This window comes from Amblyomma maculatum, chromosome 1 (genome assembly GCF_055883805.1).
Source record: "Amblyomma maculatum isolate TAMU_Amacu chromosome 1, ASM5588380v1, whole genome shotgun sequence".
Taxonomy (NCBI): domain Eukaryota; kingdom Metazoa; phylum Arthropoda; class Arachnida; order Ixodida; family Ixodidae; genus Amblyomma; species Amblyomma maculatum.
This window is the reverse complement of record NC_139344.1, coordinates 372,268,142-372,295,254: the sequence shown is the minus strand read 5'-3', so window position 1 is coordinate 372,295,254 and position 27,113 is coordinate 372,268,142. Positions and strand designations below refer to the sequence as shown.

Sequence of the window (27,113 nt, the reverse complement as noted above, 5' to 3'; positions counted from 1 at the left end):
AAGTGTTTGATGAATATGATAAGAAGAAGCCGGAACTGTATTAAACTTTAGCATAAAGGTTGCTAGTGGCATGATATGTCTCTGCCATGAAGTGTTTGATGAATATAATAAGAAGAAGGCGGAAGTGTATTAAACCTTAGCATAAATGTTCCTACTGGCATGATATGTCTCTGCCATGAAGTATTTGATGAATATAATAAGAGGAAGCTGGAAGTGCATTAAACCTTAGCATAAAGGTTCCTAGTGGCATGATATGTCTCTGCCATGAAGTGTTTGATGAATATGATAAGAAGCGGGAAGTGTATTAAACCTTAGCGTAAATGTTCCTAGTGGCGTGATAAGAGGGCTTCGTACATCGACCTTCCAGCCAAGTTTCTTTTTGAGGCTGTCTCGCGATTGATTCAGACAGCACTCAATCCAGCGATTAAGCTAGCGACGACTTGGCATAGATCACGGCTATGGATGATGGATGACAGTGCAAATAAGATTGTTAGACCAGTTGATTCATAATGAAGAAAGCAGACGGCGGGAATTGCAGACCAGTCCCTACTTAAACGATAAATTAAAAGGAACTGGAACAAATAATGTCAGAGTAGCTAAACGAATCGTACCGGCCAAACTCGAATGCGCTCCTCAGTTCGAAAGATGCAGAATCCTTCGCGCGTACGTTAGTCGTTGGCAACAAGAGCTATACGAAGCATGCTTGAGCTTGCCTTCGATATTGGCCAAATAGGTAGGTTAAGAGGTAGGTAGGTTATTATCCCTAGGGAGTGATAATTTTGCATGACAATTTTTTGCTTTATTTTTGTTTTGGATATATGCCTTCAGTACTCATAGCGCTAGCTCTTGAAGTACACTAAAGTGTCAGTTTGGCCCTGTCTTTATCACTCGTCGTTTTCCACTTCCGTTTTTTTTTTTCTTAAGGATGACAGGGAATGTGAATGAACAATACAGTAAAACTCTTATCTTCACAGGCTGAGTAGGAGAGAAGCTGCCTGACCGATAATTTGTTTTTGTCGTATTGACGAGGCAGTATGTCCTGTCATTTGTGGCTTCCTAGCACGGAATGTTTCAGTTGAAAATGCTGAAATGCATAAGCGTCTCACAGGCAATCATGCTTCAGCATGCAGAGGCTGCATTTCGACGAATTTCGTCTTGCCGTTTCCCTTGCCGTGTCCGAAATTGGAGGACTCTTCTATCCTGTGGGCAGAACGGATAAACAGGACTCTTTTTACACTTCAAATAAGCATTCGTAATCCTCCGAGGGCCAGTCAAAAATAAAGAATCAGTTCGCATCCTTCCAATTCCTGGCGATATCTCAGCCAACATCAGCATCATATTCTTTAGAGCATCTGCTAACACACTGTCGACCATAGCCTGTTTCCGCTACTGTTCGCGCCTCTTCTTTAGCGCCCAAATTGCTCCGATTCCTGTGCTAACCTGGAATAATCTATTTTAGCCAGCCCCACTGCCATTCAACTCTCAATTTATACGAATCCTCCTCTCCTCTACCTCACGTGACAAGATTAGTTTAGCTCGGACCAGCATACGTGGCAGTAGGTACTGGTTTCCTTGGCGTACGACATCGTCGACGTTTTCAGGGTGCGTCAATACAGTTTTTGTTTCTGTTAAAGAAATCTTAATTATTATGAGTTTAATTTCACTATACAGAGACAATACCTCTTTTCCAACGATTTCTTTTAATCTTAATGATCATGGCCTAATTTCACTGTACAGGGACCCCATGTCTTGTGTACTGACGGATGTTCCGTCAAATTGCTGTTTCGTTTAAAGGTGCAGTATTCGTTAAAAGTATTCCGTCGAAAGGGTTTTCTTGCAAACCACGTAGAGATATCAGTTACTGTGTAACTGTTGGACTCCATAACGGCGAGAACATGGTTGCCTGCCGTCTTGGCTTCGGTAAATGTGGAACACTGTGGGTACACAATGCGTGCCATTGGATGGCCCAGAAGGAAACCTGATGGGCTGTGTAAATTTCAACACGACTGCACATGCTTTTGCACGAAGCGTTGAACTTACCACTTTTGAAAGTGACCGTCAAAGCTATGTTACGTGATATGACTGAGACGTGATGTGATGTGACATGTCTGTGATGTGACTGTACTAACTTCACCCATCCCTCTCTCACAACTTTTATATCCACTCACCCCTCTCCCCCAGTGCAGGGTAGCAAACCGGTTTCTTTTACGGGTTAACCTCCCTGCCTTTCCTCCTCCTCTTCCTGCTCCTGGTACAGTCCCTTGCGATGCCATGTACTTGAGGTATACTAGCCTTATTCTATTAGAGCTGGATATATTACTGGAATCTGCTGAAAAATCTGGTCCATGATGATAAGCGTTTCCGTGCCACAGTGCCCCCCCTCCTCCCCCCCCCTCCTCTCCTCGCCTTGAGATTCTGGCAACGTCCAAGCAGATGTTAGAAAAAACATTGTCTTATCGGAGCTCTTTATAGCTATCGCGTTAAGAAATATATAAAAGGAAACGGCCAAAAATGGCAATACCACCATGACAGATATTCTTATGTTTCTTCGCAATATTCCTGCTACTCAAGGTTTCACGTAATTTGTCTTCATGCCCTCGCCGTGTATCTACGAAATTTCCTCTCGTTTATAGCGCTACAGTAAGGAATCTTTAAAATCCTTTTTGATGGCTTCCGGGCTCCATCGGTTTGTCTGTCAGCTGATAAATATGATTAAAAGTCGAGATAGACAATGGTAGCAACAGTAAAACCAAGAAGTCGCCTTTTTCGACAAAGATTGGAATACTCCTGCTTGAAAGTTGCCAGAATAACCAATCAAAGAATATTGGCAAACAATAACAAGATCAGATATTGCGAAGAATGACGGAAAAAAGAAAGGATACAAGTAGAGAGGAAAGCTGCAGGAAAGATAAGTTGAAAGGGAAAAATAAATAAATAAGGAAATACAAGAAAATGAAACAGAAAAAGAAAGGAGACAAATCGGTGGAATAAAGAAAAGGCAATAATAACTTCATTTTAACACTCAATATATTAGTGGCTCGTACCTCACCTGTTAAACGAAAAAAACTTCTGGTCGTCGCCGAACTTTTCCGCCTCCTCAACAGTCTGGCAAAGCGGGTAGCCCTTGGTTTCGGGTAACCATGCTGCCGCCATCCCCGCAGCCGTGGTCAGAACCGCCAGGAAGAGAAACGGAATCCAGGCGCCATACCTACCCTGGATCGGCACAGCGATCGGTTATTGTAATCGAGTTCTAATGTTGAATATATTTCGATTAGCGTACACATTCTGAGATGCTTTGCGAAGTTCTTCCATTAAGTTAGACTTCCATGCTCTTTTTTTGCGATGTTCATTGCCCTGGGGGCATAAGAGGAATGTTACGAAGGATGAAGGATTCGTGCTCAGTTAGGTGTGCGATCAAGTTGCCCTCAACCTCAAGCACAGCCGTGATGAGCACCGGTACTATAAAAAAAAATTCGTGCTTTGAAGCATTGACTTTTCTTTGATGTTTGATCAATAGATATTTTCAGTTGGCTCCCGATAAGAAGTGTGCAGCTAAATGTTTATGATTGAATTGAGTCCTTAATGTTTAGAGTGCCATGTGTGTGAATCAGCTATCGTGAGTGGCCGATCTTTGTATATGAATTAATCAGAAAGGGAACACGGATTTTCGTGAATTCAGTAACAAGCGCTGAAATGTTATTCTCATCTAAACGCAGCCGCCGAGGCTGGGTTCGAACCCGACCTCGGTGGCTGCATTTCGATGGAGGCGTCCGTGTGCTGTAATATGTCAGCGCACGTTAAAGATCCCCTCTGCTTGGTCGAAATTACTCTTAGCCCTCCACTACGGCTCCTCTTTCTCTCTTTCCACTTTCACTCCCATCTTCCTCCCTTCCCTTACGGCGCGGTTGCGGTGTCCACAGGAACAAGTGTGACAGGTACTGCGCCTTTCCCTTCCTGTGAACCAATTATAATCACCCTCAACAAAACAACAGTGAGCAAGAGGTCTAGGAAGGAAGGTAAAAAGGTGTCAAGTGACAGCACATAACCATAAACCCACAGAACTAACGATGCACTGAAAGGATAGAGCATTTTGTTTTCAGTTCTGAAAGGAAAAAAAAATGCTTTGTGCAAAATAGAGAAATGCAAACACGAAAATAAGAACAGCTGAAGATAAGAAAACAAATATTGTATCATGAAATTCAGAACCTAAAAGCTAAAAATCTAAAGTAGCAGACGGCTTGATCACAATTCGACTGCTCAGATGTAGCCAAATGTACCTTGAAAAAAAAAAAAAAAAGAAACAAAACATTGTCGTACTACTGACGTTTTAGACCTTATGGGCTTTCATGAGACATCACCATGTCCGACTTGTTTGGCGACTTCAGTTTTCATCAGCATATGCTCTTGCATAAAAACAGAAAAAATATAGCGAAACAAAATTAACGTCGGTCTCTCAAACTACGCCTTTAGTCGAATTAGCTGTCCTTATTACAGCAGTCACCATCAGTACACGCGCAGGCATCTTGCGCTATAGCAAGACGCTCATTCAATGAAGCCAATAACGAAAGAATTACAAAAGCGACAAATGTACCAGGTAGACGACGTAAGGCACAGATGCGCCGAAGACGGCGGCCAGGGCGGTGAGCACGCCCGCCGCGAAAGAGCGCAGTGGCGTCGGGAACAGCTCGGCCGACTGTTGGTACATCATCAAGAAAGCCGCCGTGGTGGAGCACTTTGCCACGATCGAGGAGATCAGGTGCACAAGGCCGGCTGCATGCAGTGGTCCATTCGTCAAGGTCACCGTATAATGTACACAGCGGTCGCTAGAACCCATGCCATATCTAACGCGAAATAGCGATTGCTATCTAGAGTATAAACCTGCACCACATTGCCTAACTTTCTGTATTAGTACAAGAACAAGGTTTCCTACGAGCAGGGGTTGCCATTGAAGTTCTTATTTTACAGCGGCGGCATCCCTGAGCCAATGAAAGGGCCTGAAAGAGGGTTAAGTTCAATAATGTTGACAAATAATACGGCGCTGCCGACGGTGACTTAGAAGGCACAGAAACGCAGGATCAACGCCGCTAACAGCCCAGTTTATTTTGCGCCAAGCCTGCCTTCTCGTAGAAAAAGCGAGCTGCATTTTTAAAAGAATACTACCTACAAAGACCCATCTATTACAAACGCTTGGAGCCCCTGCTGACGCAGTACATAATACCGGCAAAGGAAAATTACGCGCAATTAACTTGCATGGTATGGATTTTTGCCTGGCCATCCGTGAGGATAAAAACCACCACCACAACCAAGAAAAAATGTGGAAAAACTCTGACTACCCTACGAAAAGAAAGAAAACTTCAAAAATTATAACAAAATAAAATGCAAACGCATGAGTACTGATGAAGACTAAAAGGAAATTTATAAAAAGTTATGAGGATGATTTGTGATCGAAGGCCATAGATTGTGTCAAAGGTATACAAGTGGCAAAGAAATCTGTGCAAAGAACGGCATATTGTCAAAACATTTAAGATAATTATGCATCAAAAGGGGAAATAATAAAAACAACGGACAATATTCTTCTAGTAAAATACTCCGTACAATTGCCGTTGGGTGTGACATTTGCCCGGAATCCAGCGAAGCTTACGTGGGCTGACTCTGCTGCGTGTACCATGTTGGTTTCTGTACGCTTTCGCAATGCGCTTGTTTAGGCACTGTATAGTTTTTGTCAAAAGTTTAGAGTCTAAAGGAGTTACTTCTGTAATACATTCCAAATGTTTCAAATCACCTGAAGGTAAGAATATTTTTGGCGTTTAACTCTCGAATGGAAAGGACATCTACGGGGTCTAAAGGGGCCCCACTAAATGGCTGATAAGCAAACCCCCTCGGCTCTAATCTTTTGATAAAATCTGTGCGTATACCGTGGGATAATCATCGACCATTAATTTACGTTCACTTAAGCCTTCAAGGTGTAACGAAACACATTTATACGTTATTGAATTCTCGAAAACTATGATTTCAGTTCAGTTCAGTCGTTCAGTCGTGTCCGACTCTTCGTGACCCTATGGACCATGTCACGCCACGCTTTCCGGTCTCTCACTATCTTCCTAACATCACATAACTTCATCCGCAGTGCCTCGAGGATGCCATCTAACTATCGCGTTCGCTGCCTACCCCTTCTCCGGCGACCCTCAACCTTTCCCAACATCAAATCTTTCTCCAGCGACTCCTCTCTTCTCATCAGATGACCAAAGTAGCTGAGCTTTAACTTTAGAATTTGACCCTCCAATGAGCATTCAGGGCTTATGGTCGACAATATCGACTGATTTGATCTTCTAGCAGTCCAAGGAACTCTCAAGAGTCTTCGCCAGCACCACAATTCAAACGCCTCAATTCTTCGGCGGTCAGCCTTTTTCACAGTCCAACTCTCTCATCCATACATCACAACTGGAAATACCATAGCACGAGTTATACGGATCTTGGTTGGCAGACTAATGTCTCTGCTTTTTACTAGGCGGTCAAGGCTAACCATTGCTCTCTTTCCCAGAGGCAGACGTCTCCTAATTTCATGGCTGCAGTCTCCTTCTGAGGTAATCTTGGAGCCCAAAAAGAGAAAATCTGTCACAGCTTCCACTTCTTGTCCATTGATGCTCCAGGACTTGATAGGGCAAGACGCCATGATCTTTGTCCTTTTAATGTTCAGTTTAAGCCCAAACTTTTCACTCTCTTCTTGTACGCGCATCAAAAGTCTCTTGAGTTCCACTTCACTTTCTGCCATTAAAGTGGTATCATCCGCATATCTAAGGTTGTTGATACGTTTTCCAGCAATCTCCACTCCAGCTGAAGACTCGTCCAGACCGGCCTTCCTCATGATGCACTCTGCATATAGGTTAAATAGGCAGGGCGACAGTATGCAGCCTTGCCTCACTCCTTTCTCAATCGGAAACCAATCAGTAAGACCATGCCCAGTTCTGACTGTGGCCTCTTGTCCTTCATACAGGTTCCTGAGGAGACAGAGGAGGTGAGTTGGAACTCCCATCTCTTGGAGAGCTTGCCACAATCTGCTGTGATCTGCGCAGTCAAACGCTTTCGCATAGTCAATAAAGCAGAAGTAGACGGGTTTCTGGAACTCTCTTGCTTTTTCCATGATCCAGCGAAGGTTGGCAATTTGGTCTCTAGTTCCTCTGCCCTTGCGAAACCCAGCTTGCACGTCCGGAAGCTCCCGATCCACATACTGCTGCAACCTACCTTGCAGGATTTTCAACGTCACCTTGCTAGCATGCGAAATAAGCGCGATCGTAAACGCGATCGTAAACTTCAAGTAAACGCTAAAATGAAAACAAAACCGTAATGTAGGACAATTATGCCAGAAATACTTGCTTTAGTAACCGTTACGAAAGCCCCGCCCCGTATCCTTGGTTGCATACCCACAAAAAAGCTTTTAGGGAGTATGCAACCTCATCAAATACCTTGTCAAATTTTCGTGTATTGACTAAATGTTCTACGGTATTGGCCTCAAGCGTACTTTATGACGTTGTTTTTTTTTCATGTTTTGCCTTGTTCATTAGCTTTCCCCCTTTCCTCATTTCAGTTATATAAATACCGCTGTATAGCTTCTTCTGTCTCTCAATTATTTGCGGATGCCCTAGTCCCGATATGTGCCACTGATTGCAAAAACAGCGAGAACTGTACTAACTGCAACAACGATGGCAAAAGGAACGATAGCAACAGCAATAACAAAAGCGACAGATAAACAACAACAATTAGAAGGACGCCTATGCTTCGCTCTAAAAGTGGTCGCGATGTCATGTGCATTAATTGCCTCGCCTGTTAATTAGTTAGTTACTACTCTGTTGCTACTCAGACTACACCTCTATTATTAAACGACGTTGACATTTCGGCTCGGTATCTGGCTTTAATGGACCAACTCAGCTTCAGCTCTACGTCAACGAGTGTTGGCAGCTTGCTGACGCGACAGCTTGGCTTAGGGGGCTAACACTTATGGTTCCGCAAGGCATCCTGGCTTCGTTTCAACCATCTAGCTGCTTCATGCCGAACATTATTCTCCGCCTTCTCGCCCTCCATCTTACAAATTCTTCCTGGTTGACGAGCACCAACATCTCAACACACATCCTGAAACCGAAGCCCCACTCTATTTCATGCATCTGGTACATTATAAGACGACATTGTCACACTAGCATCAACCGCAGATCATCTCACGTGCTCAAACGCAACGAAACACACACGGTGTTAATCGCTTACGCTACGCTGATTTCTTTCATCAATCACAATTGACTAAGCAATCAATCAACCAATAGCACTGTCAACCTCCCTCAATCATTTCAACAAACTACATACATCATATACTCGGCATATGTTAGAGAACTTCAGGTGGTGGAACTTCTCGGAGACCTCCACTACGGCGTGTCCCACAGCCACAGGCTTTGGAACATAAAACCTGCAGACCAATCAACCACTTAAGGCTTCCAGAATTTTTCGCGCTTTTGTTTTTCACTTGTCCTAGATGCAGACGCGCAGTTTTATGATGTTGTACCAGAACGCTCAAGAGCCGTCTATCCTGACAAAGACCGGAACTGTAGACATGAGGCAGTGTGGAGTTCCGGTGACCGCCAAACAACTGTTATCTTAGCAAAGAATTTGACTGCTCCCTAAAGACTACCCCTTAAACCGGTGTAGAGTCATGGAGTATTAGAACATTGAGCCCAGTCAGCTTCGCGTAATATCGAGCTACTTAAGGCTTTCTGATGCACACAAAAATTGCACAGCACACATACGTGTTCTTATCGCCACCACCTAGCCACAGTTGCCGTGACTGATATTCTATAGTTTTTTTTATCGTACTCAGCATTTCAGCACGTAAGTACAGCAGCGTGAAGCAGTGTGTCGTACTTTTTGGCGCCCGTCGCTCTCAAAAAACCTTACCGCCGGCAAGCACAAACTGTCAGAGGGGCGGCCGCTTTGGCGGCGACTCACAAGAGGGTGCGACCACGGCTGCCCAGCAGGCGGCCGCTGTGAGCAGCACGAAGAAAACACTGGTCCAGCGTCGGCCGTAGTGGTCCATGCTCCACCATCCGACCGCGTTGGCCGGGAACTCAACCAGCGCCAGGTACAGGAAGTTGAGGAACTCGTTGCCGCTCAAATGTGTCACGTTGATATGTAGGCCGCTATAGGCGCTGCTGTTGGCGCACCTGCACTAGACACGCCCCCGTCCTGAGACAAAATGAAGAGTGGATTGCTTTTTTTTACCTATAGGCGCACTATGCTCTCCGCCAGGAGTAGTCGCTGCCAGGAGATGCATCAATATCACAGTATCGCATGTTTTGCACAATGAGCGGGAGCGGTGCTTCAGGTATTCGAGCGCTTTGTGGCGCTTTAGAAGGCTGCACTTGCAAGCAGGCACGGAATTAGGAGTGTACGAACCTACGAAACTTTCAAATAGGGACTGAAAAGCTCTAATTTTACATCCTCCGAACAGTCATGGTAGTCATGGGGCTAATATAGCAACTTCTTTTTGCTGGTCCACAAGTGAAGATCGAAGCGGCATTTATTGACAGTTACAGTTTTAGCCGGACGAATCTATAGCGCTGTCTTTAACGCTTCAGGGTTTCGCAGAAGGTTTCATTTAGTTCGATTAATTGCACGAACAGAGAATGATCACATGAATTTTTGTTTCGTATATGACTCTGTTGTTGGGTGGTGGTGGTGAAACTTTACTTTCCCACAGGGACAAGATAGGCGTCAGTCTAACCGCCTAGACGGCGGCTCCTTAGACCAGGGCGGCGTGTTTGATAATCGGATATTACTCAGGGTTTGATCTTAATAGTACAGTCGCTGGAAGCTCCTCTCTCCTTTTTTTATACCTTGGATTTCTTGGCAAGTCAATACCACATCCAAAAGATCTGTCCTATCCTCACAGTTTACATCTATTGGAGAATTTTTCCGGTCACCACTGACTAAGATTAGCTGGATTCTGAAAAAGCTATTTCTAAGCACCTTCAGACGCCTTTTTAGCTATAAGTTACCATCTGCAAGTGGGTATTCTTAACCTTATTTCCGATAGTGGTCTGTAATTTTGTTTTAGCCTACTAGCCTGTTCATGCCAGGAGTGTATTGGGGCCAACGCCTACACGGAGGGTGAGACTGCGGGTGAACTCACTGGCTCCCTCATTTCACTGGAGCTGGGAGTAGGCTGGCGCTCATACTAGCCAGATTATTCTTTAATCTTGTTACGTTTCGAGTATTCTTTTTGTTTGCGGAGGGTCTCTTCCTTTGAGAAAATTCCCTCTTGCTGTTTGTGGACCACTTTGTAGCAGTCATTATCCCTGCTGTCGCAAGGGAAACGCCATCGTCTTCAGCCCTGTCAGCTACGGTTTTGATCGAGCCGCTTATTCTTGCATTTCGCTGATCGTCTCTTATTACCGTATCCATAATTTCTCTATGCTCATACTCACTGGCACCAAAATATAGACCACGCCCTGTCTTCCTTATAGACCACGTCCTTTGTTCTTGATATTTTCTTCTGCAGCAGCGTTTCAGCCCTTTCCTTCCTTTTTCCTTGTGATGCTCCGGACGAATGCTCCGTCACAGCGGGAAGATTTTTAGCCTCCTCCTGACTTTCATAGGGACATCACTCTAGTGGACCACCTGACTTTCATATGAGATACATAGTCTTAGAAGTATCGTTTGTCCCGCCAGGCACGTTGCCAGTGTTTATTATTGAGAGATATAGTTGGCCTTTACCACCTCCGCCAGCGTAGTGTGCATCGCCAGTTTCATTAGCCGGGCGGCAGACGTGGTCAAGGAGATTCCGAGGGCTGTTTCTATGCTGTACCTTATGATTGCTTCAATTTTAGGCCTTCTCGCAGTTAGATAGGTGAGGTTTGTCACCTACTAGTGACAACGGCTTGTGCGAGTCTTAGAAGATTGCTTCCACCATCCCTGGCTTACGGTTAGCGATGTGTCTATTACACGCATCGTTTGTGTAGCGCAGCCTTCTAGTTTCTGTACTACACCTTTGTGGCGACAATGTTTCTAGGGCCGCTTATCTAGCATCCTAATCTTTTCTACTCCTAGGTGGCTAATTCTCTACCTTGAGATCAATTATCGGTTGCTCTTTGTTTAATGTGGTGCGTGGTGGCTTCAACGCAAATATCTCGGACGTTTTGGGAGAGCATTTGAGGTCTCTACGGGTGAAGTATTGTTCAATTGTTTGACAGCTGTCTGATGGGTGTAATTTGTTCATCACTACTTCCCGCGGCCCAGAGCGTGAAATCAACTAGCGGTGTACAGGCTGCAGTTTAGGCCTTTAAGGTCTGGTAGATCATATGGAATCCTGTTAAATACAACGCTGAAATGCAGGGGAAAGAAGACTGAACCTTGGACTTGGTTCTCAGAGTAAATTTATCCGACTTGTGTTTTCGGACCTAATGCGTACTTTTAGCTTTGAGAGAAAGTCCCTTACGTGTTGTTGTTTTATTTCTTCTTCGCGATTTTGTGGGTTGTCTAGTATTGCTTTGTGTTTGAGATTATCGGAAGCGCTTCTTAAGTGCAGGCTGAGATTGGTCGGAGGTCTATTAGTATTCGATTCGAGTTTGAAAATGACCTGTTCGCGCATCCCGACGCAGAATTAAACTGAGAATAGTATATACTGAGTTGTGGTAACTTCATCAGTTTTCTAGTATGCACTCAGTGCACTTTTTTGTATATTGATAGCTGATATTCTTATTGAAAATGGCCATTAAGGCCGGTGACAACTTTTTTGTATGTTTTTTTGCCCACCAAGATCTTTGGAGGTTGTGGGCCAGTGGTAAGGGCAAAGTCACTCACCGGACTAGTGTGAGTATCAGCAGGTGCTTTCGTATTCTGGGATTAGTGATAAGATCCACAATGGAGCCCGATTTTTCCTCTTCCTCTTCCAGGGTAATTCTTTGTTGAACTTTCTGAAATTAGTAAACAGAGGTAGTTTTAGGAACACTTTCTAATGCAGAAAAAGGCAAGTAAACTCTGAAACAGCGTCAACTGAGAATTGGTGTGCGCCTACGCCACCCTATAGCTGCCTATCGGTTACGCCGACAGTGACGACGTCGCTCAAGGTGGGAATGGGATCAAAAGAGCTGCGCTCTAAAACTATTTGCCAGGGAACTCCACTGACCATTAAAAATAGGCTTTGATGTACTGTGTGCTATGTTAGGGGAGGTCTGCGGCAGGTATGCCTTTGCAAATAATATATACGCTCTGTTTAGGTATTTATTTATGCACCAGCTCAGGCGTGTACAATGTGCCGACAAAACTGGCACACATATTTTGTGAACAAAAATATTTGTGCAAAATAACTTCGGTGATGTAATTATATGTTATGCATGGGGTGTTGCAAAATAATGGCCCTGGTTAGCAGCGCGAAACAGTGGTGCTAAGTAGTAGGTGTAAATAGCAGTGAGTAGTGCTTATTATTAGTGCCAATGAGTCATCTTGATTTCATTAAGTTTGCTGTGACGTACCGTATGATACTGTTCACAATGAGGTATGAGGCGGTCGTATAAGACCTACAAACAACTGCACGGAACGAACGCTCCTCAGTGTTGTGGAGGTAGGGCGCCCTGCTTGCATCCGTAAGGGTAGCGGTTAGATTCCTGTCCGACCACTTCTTTTTTGTAAGAGTGTTTTCTTTTCCTGGGAGTTGCGTTGCAACAGTGGTTTCATCAGGTGTGAAACCTCTGAATTCATCTTTGTGCTGACCAACCAGATAATTTTGTTATGTTTTGGGCGAACGTGGGCTCTAACGCAATCATATTAAATGCATTTTGGAATAACAGCGCGAAGGACGAGGACGAAGATCAGTTCAGTTCAGTTTAGTCGTTCAGTCGTGTCCGACTCTTCGTGACCCTATGGACCATGTCACGCCACGCTTTCAGGTCTCTCACTATCTTCCTAACATCACATAACTTCATCTGCAGTGCCACGAGGATGCCATCTAACCAACGCGTTCGCTGCCTACCCCTTCTTCGGCGACCCTCAACCTTTCCCAACATCAAATCTTTCTCCAGCGACTCCTCTCTTCTCATCAGATGACCAAAGTAGCTGAGCTTTAACTTTAAAATTTGACCCTCCAATGAGCAGTCAGGGTTTATGGTCGACAATATCGACTGATTTGGTCTTCTGGCAGTCCAAGGAACTCTCAAGAGTCTTCGCCAGCACCACAATTCAAGCGCGTCAATTCTTCGGCGGTCAGCATTTTTCACAGTCCAACTCTCGCATCCATACATCACAACTGGAAAGGCCATAGCACGAGTTATACGGATCTTGGTTGGCAGACTAATGTCTCTGCTCTTTACTAGGTGGTCAAGGCTAACCATTGCTCTCTTTCCCAGAAGCAGGCGTCTCCTAATTTCATGGCTGCAGTCTCCTTCCGAGGTAATCTTGGAGCCCAAGAACAGAAAATCTGTCACAGCTTCCACTTCTTGTCCAGTGATGCTCCAGGACTTGATAGGGCAAGACGCCATGATCTTTGTCTTTTTAATGTTCAGTTTAAGCCCAAACGAGGACGAAGATAGAAGGACACAAACACAGCGCTGACTGACAACTGATTTAATTCCAGAAGTTAGCAAGCATATATACATGCCTTGATGCGCGACAGAAAAACAGATAAAACAGATGCAATGCGCATGCATATGCAATGCGCATGCAAGATAATTGGCTTTGGTTTCGGCATGCGCATTGCATCTGTTTTATCTGTTTTTCTGTCGCGCATCAAGGCATGCATATATGCTTGCTAACTTCTGGAATTAAATCAGTTGTCAGTCAGCGCTGTGTTTGTGTCCTTCTATCTTCGTCCTCGTCCTTCGCGCTGTTATTCCAAAATGTATTACCAACTAGCCGGCACCTCAATGCATATTAAATGCATTTGCGATTAAAATTTCTTATTTAGGTGTTTGTTCAGCGCAGCACATTGTACATTTAGCACATGCAGTGCATATTAAAGAAACCTCTGACACCGGCGTGGGGCGCATTTGGATGGTTCCACGCTTTCGATGCCGTCGTCGGCAAGCTGGATCACTTTGACGGTGCTGTGAGGTAGCGTCACATAATCACGAAACGACCACTTTTTCAGTAACGCCGACGACGTGGACGCCTCTCTCACATGTTCAGGCAGTAAAAGCTTTTAAATGTGCCGTCAACAAACAATATCTGTATACTGACCTAAAAAGAAAAGGTGGGAGGTAAAGCCTTCTGAGGCGTCAAAATGCGCGAAATATTGTGAAAAAATTTGAGAAAAATTAGAGGTACTGGTGTCCCTGAAGAAATGACAAAGATAAAACATAACAAGTGCAGCGTTCCGAACCTTCTTCGGAAGAATGCGCACACCTGGAGCTTTTGGTCGAGGTCTATCGGAGGTTCCACTTTGTTTCGGGCGGCGATGTTGCGCAGAATGGCCGACGCCTCAGGTATCCGGCCCTGCGACAAGAGCCACCGCGGAGATTCGGGGATGATCCTACAATAAACACGTGCAGCGCATCAGGGCTGGAAGAAAGCTGTTTGGTTCACAAAACGGAGCAAGAGAAAGTGGCTTAAGCGAGTGAAGTGTTGGGGCTCACCTGAAGCACAATAAGAGTGGCACTGCGCACGACGCGCTCACCGTTGCCAGCACCACCCATGTGCGGCTCAGGTAAGCAAAGAGCGGCAGGATGCACATGCCCAACGTCCAGCCCATGCACGCCAAACCAAGCACCAGAGTGCGCTGCTTGACGCCTACCAATTCCAGCACTGCGTGGACGAACATCCAGGACAGTACAGTGGCTCAGTAGAGGCTGGGTAGATTCAGGGATTTCGTACGTACAGGAAAATGTATAAGCAAGTAACAAGTTCAACTTCGAACGCTTACTGCCTGTTCGAATGTGCGTCTAAGCAACTCATAGACGAGCTGAGTCGACTTATACTGCTAGCACTATCAGCATGTTGCTTGAAATTGGCTTTACGTTTAGTCTTCACTGGAGTGAGCATAATCGGCTGGGTGGGTTTACGAATTCCTTGGGTTCACTTGCGCCTGCTTAGGTGCCTTAGGTTTGCCATGTTTAGCGATGTCTCGTCAAACTGGCGACTTCTAACGACGTCTGGTGACAAACATTTTTGGCTCGCGACTTGGCTTCATTCTTGCGACATTTTTTTCGGAATAATTCATATATACTATAGGGTGTGCTCGACAAGTCATTAGCATCTTTAAAATGTAGTTAACTGCTATATGGAGGCTAACAAGGACACTGACAAAGAGTGTCTTGTTGATGGAGATTGTGGGGAATGTGGACTTCTTTAGTGACACTAACGAAGAGCGATTTACAGAACAGAATATCTAACGAGTAACTTGTTGATATCTTCAAGATGGAGTTCAGATTGAGGAGCCACTAGCTCTAGATTTCAATTACAGCGTGAAATACGTATTACAGATCTGAGGAAAGTATCCGCAAATCGAGCTGACAAACGATTATACTCTGTTAAGATATGGGATATCATTTTCGTTTATTCAGCTTGGTTTGTTGGGTTTAACGTCGCAAAGCGACTTCGGTTATGAGGCACGCTCAGTGGACGAATTTCTACCGCCTGGAGTTCTTTCACGAGCACTGACCTCTCACAGCACACGGACACTTTCATTTTCGCCCCCTTCGAAAAGCGGCCGCCGAGGCCGAGATTCGATCCCGCTTCCTTGGCCACAGTAGTCGAGCGCCTTAACCACTGCGCCACCCCGGCGGGACCATTTTAGTTTATTCTTCGTTCTTCCACACTATGAAGAATAGACAAATGAAAGCCTTTGGGTTGTGCATTTCTGCGCATCGAAATTACCAGTAGTCTCGTCTTCGTGTGTGACGAAGAGACAGTGATAGATGTGCTGCTCTCCGCATTTCTTCCACTACATTCGCCCTTGATGCTTTGTGCACCTTACCATGCCCTTGGCGCCCCTTGATATGTCGTGCCGGCTGGGGGATTTGCGACGCTTGAATATACAATTTTCACATAACGTTGTCTGACGGCAGACTGTGTCAATTCCTGGATCGCCTTGGCCACAGAGGCCACATAAAAAGGTGTCGACATTTTGAGGGCACGGAATGGGGGTGTTTACGGTTTAGGTTGGTTGGTTTGTGAGGTTTAGCGTCCCAAAGCAACTCGGGCTATGACAGACGCCGTAGTGGAGGACTCCGGATATTTCGACCACCTGGGGTTCTTTAACGTGCACTGACATCGGAGCAGCACGAAATCGTTTTCCTTCAATAAAGTAATTAATGCAGTTATCACAGCAAGATAAAGTTGAAAAGTATTGCTTTTCCGTAGTATGGCGAGTTTTCGGGACTAAGTAGAATATTTGCGTTAGTTCGCGACCTTTTGGCTGCTTTTGATACCTTGTTGACGCTTTGAAGCGTTTTAACACCTGGCAACCCTGGATCGTGCAGGAATGGGAAAGTATGGTGGCCACCATAGTGAAAGCATTGGGAGTTCTGTCTCGCCACCTGATGGATTCGATCGAAACTAGACTATCGAAACTCGGCCGCACTCGGCGCGATAGGCTGTGTATGGCTTACTTGCCTATGTTAAATGAAGGGGCGGTGCAGATGGCACGTCATGAAAATCACTATACGTGTTCAATTCAGAGCGCGAGAGTGTGCTGAAGTTGGAACTTCATGAAGGTAGCGATGTCTACGGCACAGCGCTACCGTGGTTGCAGTTTGACATGAGGCGTGGTTGGCTGCAAGCGAGCGTATTGTGCTCTCTTGCCTGGATCCTGTTCAAATGGTGGTTCGGTTACTGGTGGTGACACGTTTTTGTCTTTTTAAGTGTCAGTTCGTACGGAGAAGCTCTGATGACTGGATTTCGACACGCCACTAACGAGCCAAGAAATTCTTTCGCATTAAAGTTCAGCTACCGGCACTGAGGTGCAGCAGGCGTCCTTTTTTTACGGCGAGGTTGAGATGTTTACCGAAAAGTGTGACTGTTGAATAATAATAATTTGTTGCAGGAAAGAAAAGGCGTAGTATCTGTCACACTTTTTTTGCGGACACCTGAACTGCGCTGTAAGAAAGTGGAGGAAGGTGGTAGTGAAAGAGGGAAGAGAGAAAAAGATGTCGTAGTGGTGGGCATGTAGTAATTTCTTCCTCCTGGGATCTCTATCATGCACGGACATTGCACAGCGCAAAAACGGCTATCCGTTTTGCCCCCATCGAAACACAGACACCGGCGGTCGGAATGACAGATGAGAATCTTGGGGAGAATAGTGCGTCCTGCATTTGCTATGAGCCAATTCACGATTTTGTTTTTATGTGTGCACTATTTCTTATTCTCTGTTGCGAGACTCACTAATGATGCAGGGCAGCTGGTCGATCTGGGGCTCAAGCAGGGAGTAGATAAAGCGCATAACGACGAAAACAGCGAAGCTGGTGGAAAGCACGGAGCCGAAGCCCGAGAACACGGCCACCGCTGCGACGGCAAGGAAAGTCGGCTTGCGACCATATCTGCAACACAAAAAATCATGCGATTGCTATTTGTTATTTTAAAATGTCAAAAATAACATGTTTATTTATTTGTTTCAATGACGCCATTAAATAGCGGCGATACCGAGAAGGTCAAATTGATAATAGTTACATGAGCAAACAATAAAGCCCCTGAGGTGCACTCTCAATGCTCTTTTATTTATGTTCTCCTAGGGGTCACTAATAAATTCACCCTACGAGTCTGTTTGTCGGAGGTTTTATAGTGTCTTCAATCAGCCTTGCCAGTTAGGCGAAAAAGATCGAATGTATGACATAAATACTATGAAGATACGTTTGAAGAACGTTTTTAGTAGACCAAAATGAACGTGATCGTTGCATATTAAAGACTTTCCGGGCGCTTGGCTCAAAATTAGACTATAAAGTTTCAATCAAACCGACCATGCGGCGTGTTCGGGATTACGCTTGTATTATCGTTTTCTCAAGGCATCAAGCAACCATAGTAGTGAAGCTGCGTTCTGCCTACAGGACATCTCCGTTCTTGGCTTCTTAGTTGCATTAGAGGTTGAGTCGGGCTCCCAAGAGAACGTCTCGTAGTGTCAATCTTGCACTAGCTAAGAGCAATCACTACCACGGAGAAAAGCTCTGATGGCCTGCGCGAGGCGCCTTAGGCCATAGTGTACAAAGATCATCACCATTCTGGTTAATCTCAGAGGCACGGAAACAGTCTTTCGATTCCTTATTGTGAAGAAACCTCTTCGCATACTACTTATTCTTGGTCCAAGAAAATTTACTGGAATGCTGGGTTGAGTTGAAGCTGGCGCAAGCGACTTGGACTCGAGGCTGGCATGAAGGCCGCTGGCGTCGTCAAAAAAACACAAATCGACAGCTGCCTAAAGCTGCTTTATGATATAGCCATATTGTTGCAGCTAATGTTTTATTTTCTTTTTGGCCGTTGTTGCATGCTTTCAATGTCATGCTTTTCTCGACCCTTATTTATATCCCGAGATTTGAAAGAAAAGCATTTTTTTTTTTGTCAGCAGTGGTACTAAACGTTATTAATAAAAAAATTTAAGCTGTGATCTGGGGTCGTATTCAGAGCGACGTCCTCTGTCAAGCCTGCGATAAGAGCGGAGTCGTATTGTAAGGTTTGATAGCCCAAAAAACAGTCTTCAGGACAAGCACTAGTAGATTTTTGTACTCGTAAGCCCTTTGTGGTGCAGGTTTTTCCACGTACGTGTCTCGTGGTTTTTGCGCTGATCTATCACAAATCATTACCTAACATGTCTAACACATAGGTCTGCTTCAGCAGATTAGAAGTAATCCAAATTGTCATGTGCATATCTTAAACTGCCTTCATGAATTAAGCTGATTGGGTTAAACTCCATGGATTGCCAATTGCTTACAACTTAGACGCGTTGCATCACCAAACATAATATGCAAAATGTTTGTGTCGGCTACACCGCTTCCGCATTCACTCAGGAGTCTAAAACAAGATTTGACATTTATTGGTGTTCTTTCTCTAATAAAATGGTAGTTGCCGGATTCGGTCACAAACATTTGAAGACGCGCATCGTTTGTTGAGACAAACATTCAGACAAGTAGCATACGCTATTTTAAGCTGCGAATCTTAACTCTGCACTTTGTTTTGTTTTCCACTTTCACATAGTGTTCCGTACTTAACGTTGGCATCCATGACACTTGCCCCGCAACATCATAGGCAGGGGCATCGACGGTGCACAATCATTCGCATTTCTTCGCGCGTAACGGAAGACACGATGGCAATTTGAGGTTCATGTTGTTGACCACGCAGTTTGGGCTTCCAGTTTGTTAGCTTCGCCGTCAAACTGCAATGACGGCAGCTATATGGGCAGCACTTCAGCTAGCCGAACCCTGTGGTAATATTGCGAATTTTATAAACATTGTTTTCTTGTTTTAGAAAAAGAGTCTTGAAATGAGGCCACTTTCTGTAGCGGTGACCCGCACATTTGCCCAAATACCTTGAGTAGAGCCACAAACTACCCGAAGAGGGTGAAATCATGTCCTTATAGGTCCTTTAATATGACCAGAGTGGTGGAGACTGGCTTATACGAGGGGTAAATTGGGGCCTCTGAAAAGGGCCCTGTCTTAGATGGTAGGAGGCACGGCAAGCGAGAAATGATGATGTGAATGCGCTTGATTGGAGGCAGAGGGTCGCTTATTCGGCAAGATGAGTGCTCTTCCTCTCATCATCATCATCATCATCATCATCATCATCATCATCATCATCATCATCCTGACTATACCCACTGCAGGACGAAGGCCTCTCCCATATTTCTCCACGTAACCCGGATCTGTGCTAGCTGCATCCACTACGGAATCCTTTACAAAATCCTAAACAGAAGTTCGACTAAAGTGGATATTTTGAAAATTTTCACGCTGTCTCGATTCCCTTCAATCTCCTATAACTAATTCTCGACAACTCAGTCATATCGTAATTTCCGACGCCTACTTCTATGTGCTAGGGGAGATGAAGACAGTTTTCCTGGGCCCGTACCAGTGGCTATATGGGTCACTTGGTAGCAATCCTTTTATTTTTACTTTCACTTTTGAGTGACGAATGAATTTGTCGTTCGACTTACTAATTTTTATCTTAGTCGGAAACGTTTGATCTACCGGCGATACAAACTATACTTAATATAGACCCACTTACCGCGCCTTCCATTTCCTGTAAACCAATTATAGAGCGCCCGTGGAATTCGATGCGTTCAAAGGAACGACAAGGGGTATTATACTGAGAGACGTGACCAGGATCTGAGAACCGAAATCATAATTTGGCTGGTGGCCACCTTGGCTCCAAATTACACACTGAATTGGCTTTATTTAATTACCCAATAAACCCACATCAAACATTTTGTGACTTGCTAACCTCAACTTCACGCTCTATCTGATGGCGTCATTCGTTTTCTGATATACTAAATAGTTATTTCTTTTACAGCTCTGACAAAGTCACGCCCATGCAAAATACGCCTATATACCCATACAATGCTTACGCATTAATAGGACATTAGGCAGTCAAAGGACTGCTAGTATCCGGAGGGCGAGTTGTCGTATACAGTGATAGTCCAGATGCCCTCAAACGCTATGAAGACTCTCCTATATTTCGCAAAACTTTGGCAAACATATGACGAGACGTCTCCATGGCTTGCAGGGATATTGGGCTTGTACAAGGGGGCGTCGTCGTCGAGTGACGTCATAGGCGATACCCATTCCGTATCCTGAACCATCGGTCCGGCCCGCATTGACTGAACACGACACGGCCACACGTGTTAGCGCAGAGGTAGACAAGAACGGTGGCGTGCTCTAACGGCGTCGGTGGGTTTATCTTGTTTAGGAGTTGTGTCGCATTAAGAAAGCAAAGTAGCGACAAGATGGCACCACTGAACACGAGAGAGCTCACATTGCATATTATTAATCTGCCAGAAAAGCTTACCTGTCAGCCATCGCTCCAATGAAGACAGTTCCGATGACGGTCCCTGCAGTTCCAACAGAGTAAACCAAACTCGGGAGATGACCCCGAGAACAGACCAGGTCCCACTGTGAACAGAGGAGGACATGCCCCCTTTATTTCTATAGCAAAGCTCTTGACGAATAAAAACTAACAAATCATAGGTCTGTTGTAATCTTCAATGTATAAATTTTCCGAGAGGATGGAAGTTCTGCATTTAGCGAATGCTCGCAAAGCATTCACTGTTTTCAACCGTGTATACGGCGAGGCCGAGAAGTTCGCAATAACCTCAATGCTGCGAAATCAGGATTAAAAAAGAAAGCTTATCACTCCAATTTTGTTTCTCAACAGTATTTGCGCATAGTATCTTTAACAGCTACAGCGCGTATATTCACTTCTTGTACAATTAATTTTTCTTTCTCTCATTTGCCGGCAATCAGGAAACGCTGAGAAACTACAGCAGGTAGCAAATAGGCTTTGATCATAAAGGCTTTGATCACAATGCAGAGTGGCGCCACTGTTTTGTTCTTTGCGATGATCAGTACCGCGATGGAGTTGAAAGCTGAACCTGATATGGTGATATGGGGGGGTGGGGGGGGGGGGGGGCAGGGGAGGATAAATTTGTCTTTTTCTTCTATTACCTGGACACTGGACGTGAGCATCACGCAGTAGCGCCACAGGTTTCGGCAAAACCTCGCGTTGTATACAACGGTCTTGCTCCTAACTTTACTTTGCTGGTGTGCTGCGGAAGTGTTTTGCAATGCGCCGTTCCTTGACGTACGGATCACACAGTTATTTGGTATCAATTTTGAGGAAACAGCAAAAATTCCAAGCAACAGTTAATGAGACCTATTCTCTTGCCTCTAGGTTTTCTTGATGCGGACAGAGTCGAATATTCGACGTAGATGTTTAAAGGGCGCTTTTGTACGGCTACGATGTTGCCCTCACACTACGTCATCTCGAAAAAAACAACATCAAATATAGCTTATTAGAAGCTTTGTTTTCGGCTTTATGCAGTCGCAGAAGTTATGGCATTGTAACGCAAAGTTAGCACCGCAATTCGTGGTGCGCATGAATACCCCACAGAAGAAATTCACGCCTGCTAACCAGCGTCCGTGTTTTGTAGCAATGAAGAAACAATGAGTTTCGAGAAAATTTTCTTGCTATTCATGTGTGTAATTTTTGATCTTGCTCTGGAAGGCAGAGTTAAATCCTGCAACAGTTCGATGCTAACATCGTTGGCATATCACTGCGCTAACATTGCAACATCAGCACTGGAATTCGGGTGGGAACGCAGAAACGATGTGGTACGGCACCAGTACGCTTAGCTAAGCGCACCTCCTTACCAACTTGTAGTTTAGGACACCGAACAACTGACAGCACGAGCGAACTCATTCGTCGGTGCACGTACCGAGAGAGCCTGATTGAAAGCCTTGAGAGACTGATGGTGAGCCAAATACCTGTGATTACTGAGGTCAAACTACTATTCTCCTCCGAGATTATCAGGTGACCCGCCTCAGGACAATTTTCCCCTAAAACGAAGATTGCGTGAGAATCGAGTTCCGCCTTTAGGCGTATGATGAAATCTCGTACCCGTTTGTGGCTTTTTCTTGCCGATCCGCGATCACATAAATGCACTTTGAAATTGTGAAAAGATTGATCGTGGTGGTGTTTTTAGGCATCAAGGACACCTACGAGAATGTAACAAAAGAGGACATTTTAGATGCATTCGAAAGTACTGTGATCGAATGTCTTACGTTGTTCTGTTAAGTAAGCAGCTTTACCAAGAGACATGACTTTTCTGTCCAGACTGAGGACGAACCAAAGACTTTACATCGAAATTTGTGGAGTGCCGCAGGGCTGAGTGCTGAGCCCGGCTATCATTCGTCGGCCTGTTGACTTACTGCCACATTCTGCGTAGATCACCATCTATATCTACATCTATCATCTGTAGATCGCCAGATAATATCTTTATTGGGGCATCAAATGTGACTCTACCGCAAGTGCCTGAGTGACTTTAAAAGGTGGCACCTACATTGACGTCTTACCTTCGTCTGCAAGGCCTAACTATTGCGACTGAGAAGTTCACTTGTGGCATTCACAGGCAAAACAATGCCGTGTTACATCATAGGTATCAATGGCAGAACTATTGCCTATAAAAACTGCCATCGCGTCTTTGGGTTTGTCATCGACAGGAATGTATCGCAGATTCTCAATCTCTACGATATGATTGTTATTACTGTTGCCCTCATAAAAAGGGCGCATACCCACAGGGAGGATTGGCCATGACCAGGAGATGATTACAGGTTCTTGGATTCCATACAGCAAAAATTACATATTACAAATTTGATCAGATCAGGTTCACTGAGAGAGATGGTTGAGGGTGGTCTGGTATTGAGGCTTTCCGAGCTTTTGTTTGTGAGATTTGTACTTTTCCCTCTTCTTTTTTGGGAGAAAGCCCTGGAGCGCATTAGAGCTTTGGATGTTACATCTGTACAGTTCGCTATTGCTGCGATACATCAGGAGCTGTTTTCCAATATTCAGCAGAATTAGAAAGGTGAACACTAACGCTCTTTTATCTTTTTAGTAAGGCGAAAACCTTTCTGGGCTCATGGAGGTGCGCAGAAACTGTGCAGTCCCAAAACGTGTCCACCCCTTTTAGCGCCGCAACTAACAAATATACGAGAAAAAGAATGATTGTATTGGATAGAGAAAGAAACAATGACCATAGGACCCAAGTTTGATGACTTAAGAATAATTAGTTCATTAAGTTGAACTAAAGATATTGAATTTGCGTCAAAATAGCGCGGACGTCGATTTAGCTGCGAGCACGTGCAAACAGCGCGGACGTCAGTATAGCGCCAAAACGTCAAAACGGAGTTAGACCAACCGGGTCTGTGGCGAATTAGATTAAGAACGCGGAATTAAGACTAAAAAATTCTTAACATCACCCGAAGGATATAATTTTGGTGAGCATTAGCTGATAACTAGGGTTATGACGTGACATCAGCCGAAAGTCGTCAAAACAGTGTGAAAATGTCACAGAATGAGCGACAAAACGCCGGATTTGTGTCAAGTTATATTAAAACGTATGCAACTAAACGTAGCTAATAATACGATCACCGAGGAAGTTAAAATTTCGGCCAAAATGTGTCAGAGATGGAAAATTGGGGATGATGACGTCACAACGGACGGAAGTCGTGGAACAAGCGCGATTCTTAACAAGAATCATTAAACAATCCATAGGATACCTATTTTGTATCTAATTGGTAATTAGTGACTAATTAGAAGGTACCAAATGATTAATTACTAAAGAAATTTTCATATATAAGGGCAAACAGTTGCAAGCGGCTTTCGCCTTAGTGCACTTAAAAGTTACCTAAGTGCTTTAAAAGATTTTTATTTATTAAAGATTGCTAAATCGCCGTGAGAGGTTTTATTGTAGGCGTATATTACATAAAACATAGATAAAATTGAACACAACAAACCAAAATATGGTAAACAAAGCAATAACAGCTTAAGTAGCACATACAAAAACAGGCTGCATCCTTGGTTTCCGCAACCAACCACAATGACAGACAATATCAAAGGCGCATGCCATTTTCTAAGGAAGCCTGGAAGTTCAGACATGCGAGTACTTCATTCGGCAGCGTATTCCAGTCACTTATTGTTTCGGGGAAAAATGTGCATATCAGAATATTAATCCCGCAGTGATAACTTTTAGTTTAATGGTATTGTTTTTCCAGCTTAAAACACAGTAAGGATTCTTTAAACAGGTGGTTTTATAGATTTTTGTGTATGCGCAAGGATACTGCAAATTGCATGCACAAATTCAGCATGTGCAAGTTCTCCATCTGCTTTGGATGGCCTAAGTGGGCCTCAAAAGCAGAAACTGTGTTTTTGTCGCTTGGGAGCCTCCTGTTATTTTAGACATTGCTGTTGAAACTATGAGAGTACATATTCGGCACTTCGAACAGTTCCTCTGTCATCCACTCGCAAATGTTCCAGTAAATAGGCCACGTACTGAATTCGTCTAAGTCCCTGAAGCTCATCGCGCATATCTTCCTTCGTAGTTGACTCTTCTTCAAGACCGTGCTCACCCATATAGAGTATTCAAGAACTACGGGCTTACTTTTTTTTTTTCCGGAATTCCCAGCTCTGAAAGAAATGATGTTAGATCATCTGAATTTCAACCGCAGTCACTGTATGCACGTCTACAAAGTTGGCTCAATTGACCATTTTTACGGGACCTGTGATGACACCGGCCAAGTCCATCTTGATGCAGGTGAAGAAGATTTATGTTTGCGGAAAGGTGCAGAACTAGCGGGCCTAGGAGCTCCAGAAGAGTTCATCAGACAAGAACCTACATATTACTGCTCAGTTCTCTAGGATTCTAAAGTAGTCCTTCAATTCGTACTGGCCACATCACCCCGTTGGTATCACAAACACCTCTTTGCAGTGCTCCCCAACCTGTACCACGGAGTCATATCCAATGGTCGTGACATTATTTATTTAAATGGTTGCTATATATGACAGCGCGGTATAAAAAGAAATCACCATGCGAACAAAGCTTTGTGCTCTGCTCACAACTGCGGACTTAAGTTCAATATCCCGGTGTCCAGACATGAAGCAGTGTGTGGCCTTCGCTCTTTGGCGAGGGAGCTCAGAAATTAAACGAGGAACGCGGGAACGTTTAAGCATAAAATGCTTTTAGCTCTCGCGGTCGGTTATCTTCAGGTGACGTCGGGCGGAAACCGAGAGCCGTCATCCGGGCACCTAAATGTTAACATTCGGGTGCGTAACGAGATTTCACGATATTTAATGAGATGAGTTGTCCGATTTATACAGGACCGGCATGTGTCCCCGAAAGTATATCTCCGCGCCACCAAAATTTAGCTATCTAGACCTCCAAAGTTTTACTTACCTACTCTACACGTGACCTAATTTGGTGTCCGACCTTGCTTGCATATAATCAATTCAGTAGTGACCTCCATATTTAGGCGGACCAATCTCATAATTTGCTCGTCTGGATCCCAGAAGTTTGACCTCGCCTGGATTTCACCAATTTTACTAACCAACGCATTGGCGACTTCCAAATTTAAGATGGGCCGCACACATATAATGTGCCATGCGGCAGATTAAAGAAGGCCTCTATGGCCTAATCTGATTAACCATGTAGCCTTGAGAATCAGGCGATGGCAGTAACTAATGGGAGGCCTTCGAGTGGTGCCTGGCGCATTTTTGTCTTATGTCGTAAATGACTATAGCATTCGTTCGTACGCAGGATGTCAAAGATTCTGCGTGTCACTTCCGTTACTTTTGCCAAGGTGCCTTCACTCTAACACTCTAACAGCCCTGAAAGAATGAAGGCACACATAGTTGTCGAACATGTAGAAAAGCGGATGGTTACAATGTTTTCCGTAGCGCTGGTGTCTAGGTGTCGATGAAAAGTTTCGACATACGAGCGCAAATTATCTTTGGGTAGTAACACCTGTAAACTCTTCCTTACAGCCATTGCAGTCATTTCCATACCTTTGTTGGCACCGTCTCGTCGTAATGCTGGTTATTGTAGCGGAATATTTCACAGGGCTTCCTCAGCGCGCTTTGATTCACAAACCACGACACATTCCAGGACGCGTCTAGTTCTTCTCCAGTTTCGAGGAGGTGGCCCATCGTTGCATTAGCATCCCACACTGGCAACATCGAGCACTCATCCTCGCTGACCACCAGCCTCCGGATCTCTTCGACACGAGAGGCATTCAAGTTAAGGTCATCCAACTGCGGCACCACACACTGATGGTCGGGCTCCGACAGGAGAAAAATGATGTTCATCGATAAGAACGGGATGAGTATCTGAGTGGGCAGTAGGAAGATCCAGAGGAGTAGTTTTTGAAACTTGCCGAAGCCTCCAAGCTCCTCGATCATGTCTTCAAACTCCATCGCTCGCGTATACTTTTCTTCAGTCGTCTGCCGTCGACTTCTGGTGGATGTTAGGATGGAGAGTTTCCCAGAGATGCCAGAACGCAAGGCATGAGGCGCCCTCTCTATAAGCCAGCAAAAGGAACATTATGAGGATTGGTGTCGAGCACAGCTTTATCGAGGCTTGGAGGGCCAGGAGAGTTGTGCTATAGGTACAAAGCTGC

At 44.7% G+C, this 27,113-nt stretch overlaps 1 protein-coding gene across 1 annotated transcript; it reads right to left on the bottom strand.

Annotated features, from left to right (window-relative positions):
- Nucleotides 1–1,011: 1,011 nt before the first annotated feature.
- Nucleotides 1,012–26,910, bottom strand: LOC146208202 (carcinine transporter-like). Its single transcript, XM_084587225.1, has 10 exons — nucleotides 26,503–26,910; nucleotides 20,956–21,059; nucleotides 17,353–17,507; nucleotides 14,607–14,775; nucleotides 14,377–14,503; nucleotides 11,842–11,954; nucleotides 8,989–9,203; nucleotides 4,592–4,770; nucleotides 3,050–3,213; nucleotides 1,012–1,200 (listed from the first exon to the last, which is right to left on the bottom strand). Exons 1-10 carry the CDS (start codon nucleotides 26,908–26,910, stop codon nucleotides 1,113–1,115), a joined length of 1,722 nt encoding a protein of 573 aa, XP_084443351.1. The 3' UTR covers nucleotides 1,012–1,112.
- Nucleotides 26,911–27,113: the final 203 nt, after the last annotated feature.